This window comes from Indicator indicator, chromosome 16 (genome assembly GCF_027791375.1).
Source record: "Indicator indicator isolate 239-I01 chromosome 16, UM_Iind_1.1, whole genome shotgun sequence".
NCBI lineage: Eukaryota > Metazoa > Chordata > Aves > Piciformes > Indicatoridae > Indicator > Indicator indicator.
This window is the reverse complement of record NC_072025.1, coordinates 23513964-23527847: the sequence shown is the minus strand read 5'-3', so window position 1 is coordinate 23527847 and position 13884 is coordinate 23513964. Positions and strand designations below refer to the sequence as shown.

The window sequence follows — 13884 nt, the reverse complement described above, 5'->3', positions numbered from 1 at the left end:
TTTTCCTTGAGAAGGACTTAGAAGCTGTAAGAGTAAACAGGCTGCTCTCTGTGTTCTGGGATCCTTCACTTTCTTTGGAGAAGGGTAGAACACTGGCTCTTGTATTTGCCTGTGTAATCCTGAAGATGACAGCAAGGCAAAACATTATGCCAACACCACTGACACTGCAAATCTAGAACCTTTGTCCGTTGGATTTAGCATCATTTGAACATACCTTCAAGTCAAATCCCTCTAAATACAAGCTAGGAAGGGAGGAGCTCTGTCTAGTGAAGACTAGCTGAGACAGATACCACCTGTCAAACTGCAGAGAGCAGCAAGCACATTAGAAATACCACCAGTAACATGCAGCCTGAAGCAGGAATATGCTCCAGGTGTACTGCCTACAGCAATAGTACCAAGCTGTTTAGCTGATGCAGATAATCCAGGCTGGGAGTTTGAGAGTGGGGTTGGATGGAGAAGAAAATCTGTTTTCTCAAGGAAGAGGCTGATAGCATCAATCCAGTTTCAAGCAAAATTCCTGCAAGAGGTATGATTTTCTAGAGTTACATAGATGCTTTTCATTGGGGCATCATCTCTTTTAATAGACAACCCAACACTAATATCAACACAAAGCAGTTTTGCAGTCTTCTGGTGTACTCTTAAGAATTGCAGCATATTAGCCACTTGACTCTGCCATGTGAAAGACAAAGCACATTATTTTATCCTCAGACACGAAGAAGCAGCTCTCCAAACTAGCCAAGCCCTCAAGACAAAGGGAACCATTTACAGGTGTGGCTTTTCACAGTTCTTAGTCTTGATCGCTTTCTCGAAATATGCAAGCGGTTTACAGGTGCGTGACAACTGTCAGCTGCATCTCTGCATAATCCTTCCTGAAGCCAGGATAAAAGATCACACATGATGTGGACTGGCTTTTAATACAGATTCAACAGCTCACAAGACACAGCTTTTCAAGCAAGTATATCCTTCATCTCTACTCAAAGAAGTGGAGCACTCCTGAGATATTTCACATTTTCAGAATTTGAAGATTAGCAAGACATTAGAGAAGACACAGCTCTGGAATAAAGAGGAGAAATGCAGTACTCAAGAAGACTTAGCTCTTTCTTATCCTTTCTCCTGATTAAATTTTAAGAGCGAAGAATTTCCCAGAAGATTTACTGGATCCTTAATCTGCATTACTGACCAGAAGGGCTACTTCCCTGACAAAGAAATGTATTGTGCTCTTGTCACACCATAAAGAATCTCCACTGCCAAAAACTCCTTCAAAAATCACCTAGGGCTGAAGAACTTAAGGAAATCATCTTAGTCCAAAGGACTCAGTTTACGATTTTTATGTAGGCTATGAGACAAAAACCAACTCAGGTCCTTTGCGTGGTTCTAGCTTGACACTATACATCAAAGGAATGGAAGAAAAAGTAGAGATTGAGTAGAAGTGGTAACTCTTCTGAGCCTTTCTGATTCTCAGAATCCTTAAGGACTGCAGTTTCACTGGAGGTGCACTTCGCTGTCAATCTCCGGATGATTTAAGGTATAATGCCAAATCTACTGGAATATAGCAAAGTGGACATCCTTGTGACAAATCTGAAGGTGATCCATCCACCAAGTCCTTTCAGTTCAATGTCAAATTAACGCTCCCCTGTATCTGGGTACTCAGAGCAAGCAAGGCTACAATTTGCCTAATTAAAACCACAGCCTTTTGAAAGGCATAACAGACACAGCATGTGTTCAAGCCAGGATGCTGTTGAGAACAAACAGCAAGCTGCACACATCCCGGTAATTCAAGTCTCTTGAAGCACATGAGATGTCCAGCACAAACTGAACAGGGTTTAACCCAGATGAGGGGCAACAGTATCATGAAAATTCTATCTCCTAAACATTTGACCTACCTAACAGAAAAAATAAGCTAGCTCAAAAGCAAACACTGTCATAATGCCAGACATTCTTCCCCTCCAAACTGATATTCTTGCCAATAAAAATTTTCAGCAAATGCTTTTTATGTGGTGGGGAAAAATTAAAAAAAATATTACAAAATAAAAATGCTTTGTCACAAGTTATGACAGCTGCATGTGAAGAAAGCTCTCAATATTATAAAATGGTCACAAAATTTTCTGTTCTAGACATTAAAAACCACCTACTAATATTTGCTACAACAGGCAGATATTTTTACTCAGTTATTTTCCACAGAAAAACTGTTAAGTTGGCTAAAGCAAATCATATCTATTCCAATCAAGTTCCACAGGACTTGAGAAAAAGACTCATCTGAACTAAATGGGAGCCATTTTATGCAACATTTTTGTTTGAACTGTCCCCCAAATATGCAAGATACCCTTTATTTGTTTTTTGCTAAGAGAAAAAGGCATACAAGCATCTTTCAATGAAATGAGAACAGATCTCAAATTCTCAAACTCCACATCAGGCAAGACTTGGGTTTTTCCCCTTTGTCGGTGAATATGGGTCTGTCAGTCCATCTTTATCTTTGACACCTGTCCTATAAATCGTGAGCTGCATATTTGACCTTTCACAAATACAGCCATAGATGAATTGCCCATTTCTGAGAAGTTTAAAAGAGGATTATTTTTTAAAGTGAATTCTACAATAAATCTAGAAACGCCATTGTCATCTGCAGACATAATTAACTTGATATACACACTTCAACAGCAGCCATCAAGCTCAAACTGACAAGTTAGCAGATTGAGTACACCTGGTTATGGATGGTTTCTTGAGTTAGGTTGCAACTGAGAAGGTTACTTGGCACCTGACAGTATTTAAAAGCAGCCATGCCATATGCTAGTAACAAGTGGAGCTCTAACAACTTAGGGCACTCTGTGTCTTGGCATTCTGGTGTTAGCTAAGCATTAGAGTTTTGCTAGAGGTACTTGTTATAGACATTCCTCTGTTCCCATATAGCAACAACTCTTGTATGAAAAAATCTTTCTAGAAACGAGTGGGTATAACATTTTGGGTGCGATGTTCTGGAAAGTAAGAGATAAGTGATGCATTTTGACTTTTCACATAAACTATTAATAAATGCAAGAAGGAAAACATTTTACTGTGTTAAATATGTTCACCAAGCTGCTGTAACTGGGTATTTCTACAGTTCAACATTCTACAGCAAGGGCTGTGGACAACTGTTTTATTTGCTTATTGAAAGAACAAGTCTTAAATCTGGGGCTGCTGCTGCTACTGAAGTCTGATTTTGGAAAAGAGGCCTGAAATGGCCTGATAATAAACTTACTTAGTCCCACTTGAGAAATACTGTGGAAATCAGCATCTGACCTCCGCAATTTCTAAAAATAGTCATCTCTTTCAACTGAAAAAGTTTCCTTCATTTAAAATCTTGCTTACCTGATGGAAACCACACTTAAATATTTCATATCTTTGCCACATATAAGCAAAGAATGGATGAAGAGTGGAAAGGCAATCCTGTACTTTCAGCCTTGTAGTTGCAGCTCTTTTTTTATTTGTAAATTCAACTGCTTGACTTTATCATCAAAGAAGTTTTGCCCAGTTGCTACACTAAGCAGTCAGTGGGCAACTACTGAAAGGTCAACAGTTGCTTCTCTAATTCATTGCTCCAAACACATCCCAAGGAGAATTACATGTAATTCCATCCTTCAGTTACCAAGCCACCTCAAAAAATGGAAGGATCGACCATGAAGGAAATGGGTGAACTGTCTTTCTAAGGCATGGTAAGTTTCAAAGGCTGCCTGTCCTCTATCAAAGTAGTGAAACTTGTTGAGGGGAGACAACATATTATTTAAATGAAAAAGTGCTGTCATATCTTTTTACTGAAGACCAGAAAATACTCTGAATTTGATTTCTGGCAAGGCCTCTAATCTGTTTTTGAAAGAAATTCTGATCATCTTCCAGAATTAAGACAGAACCTAGCGATCTGCTTCTAAGATTTATAATTAACAAGATACACATGGCAATACAAACAATACAGTCTGTATTTCCTTCATTTTGATTGGCACCACAACCAGTACCAAACATTCAGGTCTTGTGAATACTAGACTCGAGAACACAGATGAGTTGTCTTCAGTGTGATGGTTGAAGAAGTGCAGTGAATTTCATGCAAAGTCAGAAATGGGCTGAACACAAGACCTTTTCAAAGTGCTGCAATTACACCTGTAGTGAAATACAAAAGCAAGAGCAGTACACTACTACTGAAAACCACTAAAATCACAAATACAAATATTAATGAAGTGGACAGGGCATGGCAATAAAAAGTTAAAATGCTTGATAAGGATTAACAAGACTCGACAATTTCACAGCAACTATGAAAATGACGCTTCTGTCCTTCCACAACCATGTTTTCTGAGTGAAAATAAGAAACTGCTTTTAATTAACAGTGGAACTAAGCCCACAATAGTGTTTTTTCAACACAGACATGATATTACACTTACCAACTGGACTGGTACCAGCTCCATTTGGCACTGTGAGGTCAGTTGTCCCCAGCATCCCACCTAATTAAAAAAAGCCAGAGCATTAAACTCACTTGCTCTTATTGAAGTATTGTAGAATTTTGTACATCAAAACTTAAGAAAATGCACTGATATCATTAAGAACTTACTCCCTGGGGGAGGAGAGGGATTGAAGATGGGGTTTAACTAACTAAAATGAGAATACAAAAGAAAAGCACCACAGCACTGAAACCTTACCTGCGTTGCCAGTACTCGGTGGTCTCTGAGGGGCCCCAGGTGATACATTCCGATGCAGGGTGGTCTGAGGTGGGGAGAGCATGGTCGTGTCCGTTAACGATGAACTGGCTGCCAGTGATGGGGATACAAGGGAACTCCCTGGGTTACTGTAGGTTAAAGTGTTGGGATTGGACACTGGAACTGTAACTGACATCGAGAAGTTCTGAGCAGGCAAGCCAGGCTGGAGGAAAGAAGATGAGGAACACACACAAGACAACATTAGTGGTGACTCTGAAAAAATAGCATATGATAAAAATACACATTGAAGTTTGTGCCAAGAACTACTGAGGTTTAAAAAAAAAACAAACCAAAAACCAACAACCAAAATAATTAATCATGTTAGTTTTTAAACCATATTAAAACATCCATTTGTTGTACAGTGTTCTTATGTATCATATAAATACAGTTGCAAAGGAATTACACAAAATTCTGAAATACTGAAAGGTCAAATACAAAAATTGAAGATATCCATATAAATTCACAAGCTCAGAAATACAACAGATTTACCAGTTAATTTAGATTATTACAAAGCAATGACAAGCAAAACATGTCTACAAATCACAATGAACTGTGGTACCCTCAAAATGTAAGCATAAACATGCACAATATAAAATAGCCAGTTGTTAAACACACAAAAAAGTTAGTAAATACATTTTCTATTGATAACCTTCACAATACATTGATACTCAGCTCTAAAATGGCCATTTTCAACAACAAAAGAAGGGAGAGATCTTTAGAAATTCATTAAGTTCACTAATTTGGATTGCAGTATTTCAGTTCTCATTATTCTGGGCTGTGTTCCATAAAGCTCTGCACAAACCACCACTCTTTCTTTTTAGCAAATCTTATTTTCTACAGTTCTAATTTATCTAGCATTATTTAAAAGGCAACTATATCCCTGAAGCATATGTGTTTGTTATTCAACAACAATTTGAATCAAAAGCTTAGATGCCTGCCCATCTATGGTACTTATTTGGTTATGACTAACTTCTGTGGCCTTTGTCTCATTCCTATCCTTTGACAGTGATGAGTTTCTCAAATAAAAGGGACTTTTTCTGTCACAGCTCTCGTAACTACTGGAAATAAACCCATGACAGGTACAATTTCAGGGTAAAAAGTCAGCAGTACTTACTGACAGAATAGAGGTAATAGTTCAGATTTAGAGATCAAATGCAGATCATACACATTCATGATCTAGAAAGTATAGTTAAAAAGATCCACTTTTGTGATATGCAGCTTAAAATTTACTGAAAGTGATCCTTATGTACAACAGTATTAGAAATACAGTAACTATTCCCATTCAAAGAGCAGAATACATTTTCTACACAGAAAAAAATCTCTTACTAGCAAGAGCCAATTATAGTGTCCCTACTGAAGCATTCTAAGAAACATTATCAACGTTTGGTACAGATGGAAGGAAAAAGTAATTAAGCATAGAGATGTAATGCTAGCAAATCATTCACACTAACTAATTTTCAGAGGAAATTACTTCAAGAAACTGTTCAGTATCTACACAAAAAGGTTGTTTTTAAACAGCACACTCTTGAGTAACTCAAATTAACTTGAAATACCTTATGTATGCTTAAAACAATTCTAGAAGCTAACAGCTGGAACATTTTTTGCTGTAGGTTTCTCAATATAGAACTAATAAATGACAGCTTCTCCCCACACCTTACAATAAAGGCTGCCTCTGCCCATCTACAGAACTCATTTGGTTATGACTGAATACTTGAGCATTGCCTCATTCCTAGCCTTTGAAGTAATAAATACCCTAGAACAAAAGAAACTATGTTCTTACACAGACCCCTAAGTACTGGAAATTGAACCGCAACTGGTCTAATTTAAGCTATAAATACAGAACTATAGAGCTAAAAAAAAAAAAAAAAAAATCATGTTGCCTTTTTTGTTTGCACTGGTCCACAAATAAATTAGGCTGTTCATGAAGATCACAGAAAATCAAGGGAGAGCAATTGAGCTGTAACACACTAAGAAAGGAGGCCTGAAGATGTCTCAACACAGAAATATTGGCTATCAAAAGCTTCAAAACGAAGTAAGAACGAATCACACTCAGCAAATTCTTTTTACTTGAATGAAGCCAAAGAGGTAAGGTTGGGTGTCATGACTCATTTTGCTGGTAAGTCCCCAGAGATGGCCTTATTGCTCTCAACAATGAAATAATTCTAAGTTTCAGCAAGCCATTTGGGGACAACCTACTTGATTGCCCCAGGGTCTGTGCCAATTGCCCTAGCCAGGCCATTTACTTTAATTGTTGCAAGATTTGCAACCTTAAACTCAAAGGTCGTGGCAGAGCTCTGCATTAGGAAATAATTCCCCTGTAATACTCCACACAAATTGCTTTTTGCAGATAGAAATTAAATGTCATCATGTACCCTGCCATGAAAAGCATGCAAAATATACACTGCTGTTATCCCAAAATTCCTTGAGTTCCAGAGCTAAGTGAGTTATGGCTGCACACAGGTTAAGCACTTGGGACAAAATTTTCAAACCAGCAGCTTCCATCAGTTTCAACAAGAATAAAACACTAATCTTTTGAGGCTCCCATCGTGTATCAGTCTTTACCTTTAAAGATCTAAATACCTTTCTACATCCAATCTTCAGCCAAACAAATTCCACTGATTTGATGATAAAATGAACCCAAATCTATTTGCCTGATTCTAATATACTGTAAAATCTTCAGCAACAGACAAAGAGCTACAAGATGCAATGTCCCATGACAAAAATCAATCTTTACAAGAGTCTTGTAGGTAGGATTAGGCAATGCAGCTAGTCTCCTGAAATTTAGAAATGTTACCTCATGTTCACAAGGTATGAAAAACTGAGTGCAAAAAAAAAAAAAAACCAAAACTGGTGACAAATCTTTATTCTTTAAGATAAGATGTATCTTAAGAAGGTCAGGTATCAACATCTCATTTTCCCCTCAAAAATATGTACACCCTTCTCAAACCATTACATTCTCTTGTCTTTGCAGTGGGTTTCAGTGGTAAGCAAACACCATGAAAATTCTCATGCATGTAATAGAAGCACAAACCATACTTTAGTACTCACTGCGATTTTATGATTCCGCATCATATTATCAAACTCTTCATTAATTTTTTTATATTTTTCTTCTGTATGTGGCGTGAGCACATATGAAGTGTCAGGGTCCGGGCTGTCGCACCCTCTGTGTTCCTTCTTGTTCAGAGCCTAAATAATGAAGTTAATAAAAAGGATCAACAAATAAAAAGTAGAGATAAAATAAAAGTACTTACAGGGCCTCGCTTGAAAATAAAATCACTATCTTCATTTAGTTTGCTGAATCTGTCCTCCGATAGTGGACTGTGCTCAAAGTAATCGTCAGCATCAGGACTCTCACAACCATTAAGGCCTTTCTTTCTTAAGGTCTGAAATACAATTGGAAAATTCACATACAAATCATACTAACTTGCCAAGAAGTTTTGTACACTACTGAATCATTCAGAGCCCCTGCAACTACGTGAAACTTTCACAGACAAAACTCACTGTTCAACAGACAAGCTTAGTCTTTCAAAATAGTGGCATAGTACACAAAGAGAAAAGGCTCTTCCCCAACTGCCATCTCACAGGTAACATTAACCTACAACCATTTCATCCCTCCAGTGTTCCACACAAAACCATTTTTAGATTCTGGTTGACAGAGTAAAGTTGCCTGACATACAAGAAACACTCAGCCTATGGTAAAGGAGTTAATCACTGCTAATTAAAAGCCAGTTTACTGGATCTTTAATAAATGGATTACCATATCCCAACATTAACATTGTTTTATGAAGCATATGGCTAAATTGAGAAATACAGTGACTACGATATTCAAATTCAACAATTGCAGCACATGAATAGATGTAACACAGTAATTTACAAAGGCAGGATTTTCCTGCACTTCTACCATCCTGCATAATGAGAACTGCTAAAAGTACAGAAAAGTTACATAATCCCTCTCTAAAACTACTTAGTTTGCTAAACATATGTTTTTTTTCAGACTCCTTTAGACAAATTTGATGCAACTCCTTTATTGGGCTACTTCCTGTTTTCTGATGGAGAACTCACATCAACATCCCCTGGTAAAAAAACCCAAACTTGTCCACAACCTAAGCATTACAAATAAACTACTGAGGGGAAGGATGTGAAACTACAAGTTTTTAAAGAAATTTACATTCCTTTTCGTTTGGTGTTTTTTTTTCCCCATCATTACACTACCAGAAAGCCTTCTTCGCAAGTTCTCATTTAAAGCAAAACACGATTTAAGAGATTACCTGTGGAAAAACTGCTGCTGCTTTAAAAAAAGTTTCAAAAGGAAAGCAACATAGATTTTCATAACAAGTACACCTTAGTGGTACATCAGGGAGCAACAGAACTAGACATGCATGAGGGGAGTTGTGAGTTTAGGGGTTTTTTTTTGTTGAGAAATTCTCTATATTCTATGAATTCCACACTAAAAAAACCATAAGATTAGAAGCCAGCAAGCTGATGTTCTCAGCACCATAAAGAAATTGCATTTGTTTTTGCTACAGAAGCTACGTTTCCATAACACACTGAATATTTGATTAAAAAATAAAAGATCTCAATTTAGACTGTAATATTCATCAGCATTTTTCCCAAAGAGCTATCAACTCATTTTAATACGATAAAGACACAAAGCTTTCTCCCTAATCATCTACATATATGCAAATTACTGCCTGTTTGTACTTCAGTTTTAAAGCAGTACTTGAAAATTCAATTACACTGGCTGAAATTCTTTAATATCACAGGTCACCATACGCTATAATTCCTTCTCAAGTTTCTTGGCTTGCTCTGTGTATCCCACGCAGTATCTGGAACTCCCACAAAAATGTAGTCACTAAATCAGCATATGGGGAAAACAGGTGTAGGTTCCTCCAACACCTGTCACAGCACTGATCCTGCTCTTCTGACCAATCAGCAGGACACGTATAGGGACTTGGCCATACAAGGGCTGGCTGTTTGGCCTCTCAAGGTCGGAGCCTCTTATCCCTCTCCCAGCCCTTCCTAACAAGTCAGCCTGCCAGTCTTCTACACTTTGATATCAGTAGGGAAAATGTTAACACTGTGTAATCTGGATTACGCTTAACCCCTGCAACCCACAGAATTCTGTAAATAGAATCCCAGTAGATCTTTACATCGTACTCAGCATCAATATGCTTAAGCAGTGTCCAAGAGACAATTAGGAGCTGTATTTAGATACTATAAAGAAAGATCTTGCAAGAAATCCACATTATCTAGTTCTCTGCCTTTGATAAATACATAAGAGCACTTCTAAGTACTGCAGCATGAGAGATTCATTAGTGCTCCTTTCAATATTCTAAAGCACTCAAGCAAAAGCTTTTAAGTGTCATGCTGCCAGTTCACCCTCCCAGATCTGTCTGAAAATTAGACTCAAATTTCTAATATAAAGGAAGACATTTTAGTTGAACATAAAATTGCATCCTTCCTCTTGGTGATTTTTGTTTTTAATATTTTATAACAATAGGGTTAACTCTGCTTTGACTCATGAGGAAGGAAAATGCCTCAGTATCTCCCATTTCAGATTCTGGAAACTGTCACTCCAGATGGGGTTCCTGTCATTGTGGAAGGATTTAAGCCATGGCTCACTGTTAGAGATAGTAAGTCTGGGTTTGATATCCAAAGCTCTGTCTCCTTATCACTAAAACATGAACTGCCACTTTGAGAACCTAACCATAAAAAGACTGCCAACTTTATCACTGCTCAGTAACAAGAGTAAAACATTTCTGCTCGGCAGCTCATCTGAACAAGTGGAATGCTGCAATCTGTTCACACAGGCAGGCAAAGGCGACGTGAGCCAGCCCAGCCCCGGCTTTCTCGATGGCTGCAGAGCAAGACACGATAACAGGCCCCTGCTGAAGGGAAAACAAGGCAAGCATGACTGCTGGGAATTGCTGCGGGGATACAAGAAAGCCAAACTCCATAAACAACTGCTGACCCCACCCTTCAGATCCTCTATAGCTACAACTTAGTATTTTTCCTATTAATGTAAATAACTCACGCCCCCTACTCCCAAGCTATTTCCAAGATATTATTATAGTGGAGATGGAAATTTTATTAACTCTGAAAACTGAAGAGCGTGTGAGGTGCAGGAAAAGAAACCAAACAAAACGCCAACAAAACAGTTAACGAGACCACATAGTATTTGTACAACAGAAAGAATTCTGGTTTTCTGCTGCGATCCACAAGGTTGTTTAGAATAAAATCACATTTTGCAGTTGGGGCCAATAACGGTAAGTTTTCTTACTAACAAGAAGGAAAAAGTACGTTAAATCTCAAGTTTTGCTATTGGGTGCTCACAGCAATTACCTCCTGGTGTTAAGGCTTGTTTTCCAGATTATCTGAGGGAATGTGTAGCTTTTTGAGTTAATCTGTATTATTTTCCACTTCCTCTAAGACTTAGCCAAAATTACTGGAAATTGTTCCAACATGTTTGCCAACACACTGCATTGTGCCTTCAGTAATTGAGATTTTGGAGCTCACTGATGAGAGAAAAGGAATGATTTTTGTCAGAAATTTGTGCTAAATGCCTATGAGGAACCAAGGCAGATACCAATTTAACAACAACAAAAAAAAGGAAACAAAGACAACAAGAGAGCTGGGACATACAAAGCTGCTATACAACCGTTCCAGACAGGTCTGATCATATTGATACTGCAGAATGGCCCAGAAGTTTTAAACTGCTTTTGCTCTACTGTGTAAAACTAAAGACATGCTAAAGACATTGGTAAATTAGCTTTTTAATGGCAGAGCTTAGAAAACATTGTATAAGAATGTATAGCTGAGCTAGCTACGACAAGTTGAAATATTACATTCAGGCACATGGTACAAGGTCCCAAATATTTCCCTCGACTTCCCCACACTATGCAAAGTACTTTTTAATTGCACTGGTTTTTGCTAATTTAAGAAAAGAATCATGCTTTGGCAGGAAACATCTAAGGAACAGAAGAAGGGTTTCATACAAAACAACAAGAAAAAAAAAAATTTAGTTCCTTTCTACAACTCAAGACAAATTTCACTGAAACAGATAATAGAGATACCAAGGAGTACGAAAACACAATTAAGTTATTTATTGTATGATCCATGTGGAAGCTAAGATGATGTTCAACCATCACAATGTAATTATCTTAGCATAAGCTTCCTTCCACAAAATCCAACAGAGAAACATAAAATGCAGAATGCTGAGACTCCACAGCATGAAATCAAGTCACCACCTTCTCTCCAAGGCTTGCTTCAGCCCAGCTGGACACAGCTTCTCTCAGACAAACTTACACAGGCTCAATGTACTGATCAGCAGCAGCTCTGGAAACCAAAAACTCTGAAGTAATAAACACAGAGTACCACTGCTAGAGATGAAGTGACAACCACCGACTGTCCCCCTCCCCACAAAAGATCCTGGTTTTTATATCTGACTCTTAAGAGACATGCTGCTAATGGTTGAAGGAGCACAATCAGCATACATTGTTCAGTGAGTATGGTTAAAAAGCCAAGACTTCTGATATTAGTGGTCTGGGCTCTTTACCAGCTCTGACAAAACTGTAGAGAACTTGATTATGTTCATTGTCACCTTAGGAAACATTTTTATGCCTTAAAGCAAGAAAGCTGGATGACCTCAGGTGAAAGAGTTATAAAGTGCAAAAAACATCAGTTCATTCAAAACATTTTCAGTGTTGGGTTTCTTGTAATACTACACAAAAAGGAAATGGTTGTTGCTATCAATGCTACCATGTATCATGTTAACAGCTCTATTTTTGCACTTACTCTTGAAGCTAAGATTTTTGATGGCGCTTCATCCCAAAAACATGAGAAAAAATATTCCAAAATTTGACTAAGATTGATATGAAAAGTGACTTCCCTTGGATAAGGTAAACCTTTCACTTCAAAAATGGGGCTGCTTCTATTCCTGCTGTTGCAGTCAGAACACAGAAAAGCTGAGAAGCAGAATAAATTTGAAGTACTTTTTTAAAAAAACATAATTTTAAAAAGTATTCCTCAGACCTTAAGTAATGAGAAGGTTCCACTAATACTGTCACATAGTACTGCTGCTCCAGCAGGCACATACACTGTGGTTATCAAAAGGATAACCAATGAACTAAACAGTTTCCAGATAATCTAGAGAGCTGCCATGCAAGAACAGAGAGGAAGAGGACACTACTGCCACTTGCACCAAATTCCAAAGACTCCTCACCCATGAATGCAGTTGTCAAGCACTCATGCAGCAATGCGAAGGAAGGTCAGGACTGAGCATCCCTCTGTCATGAGGAGCAATGCTCAGTTATGGTAAGATCACTGAAGCAAAAGACTGAAGCTGCAGTCACACTAACAAAACGTAAAAACCAGAAGCATTAGCCCAGATTGCAATAGTGCCTTTCCTGTCAATTAAAATTATTCCTAAAACTGAGATCCAAGGACAACTGAAAGCTATCCAGCCACATCACAGCCTTTAGGATCAGTCTTACAGTCCATCTCTGCAGATGATTATGGAGATGCATGCTTTAAGATTATTTCTCCATGTTTTAAGGGAATTGCTGAATCCTCTGTGGGAGCAGTTTGACGAGCTGACAGTAACAACTTATTGCATGATCCAAGAGATCACCCTTACGCCAACTGATGTTTGCTTGAGCCTGCAGTAAGTAATTTTTTGCTTCACTAAAATGACAGAAAATTCTCCTTCGCAATTCTGTACCTTATTTTTGCTGGGTTTGTTTTCAATTATAGCAGGAATAAGGTGGTTCTGCACCATACAGGCTGAGTAGACATGTATAAAGCAGGCATAAAGAATGGCCTGTCCCTTCCTGGCAGCAGCAAACCCTTGCTTTAGTCACCACTGATAATCACATCCTGCTTTAAAAGCTGCACCTGTTTTTCTGGATGTTCACAAAATGAAAGGTAAATATAGTAGTCACAGCACCAGACTCCCACTCAGTTTTCATTTTTATTGTAAGAATCATTTGTGGAAGAAAAAACAGGGCATATTCCTTTAACAGTTCAGTTCCCTTCCGACATTGGAGAAGGACTTAAGAGGGCAAGAACTGTATGTACCACTAGACTTTACCTACAGCAAAAATTCATGCTGAAAACACGACAATTGCTTTCTTATTTGCTTCCTGTTAAACACTGGTGCCAAGAAGTTCAG

General features: G+C 38.0%; 1 protein-coding gene across 1 annotated transcript in view; it reads right to left on the bottom strand.

The window, feature by feature from the left end:
* Positions 1-13884, bottom strand: part of MEF2A (myocyte enhancer factor 2A) — an 87566-nt gene that overhangs the window by 16985 nt on the left and 56697 nt on the right. Inside the window, exons 4-7 of the mRNA XM_054387881.1 lie at positions 7967-8098; positions 7764-7901; positions 4659-4878; positions 4404-4463 (exon numbers count right to left, since the gene is read on the bottom strand). Of these exons, the coding sequence (XP_054243856.1) occupies positions 4404-4463; positions 4659-4878; positions 7764-7901; positions 7967-8098 (550 nt within the window). The remainder of the gene's footprint in view (positions 1-4403; positions 4464-4658; positions 4879-7763; positions 7902-7966; positions 8099-13884) is intronic.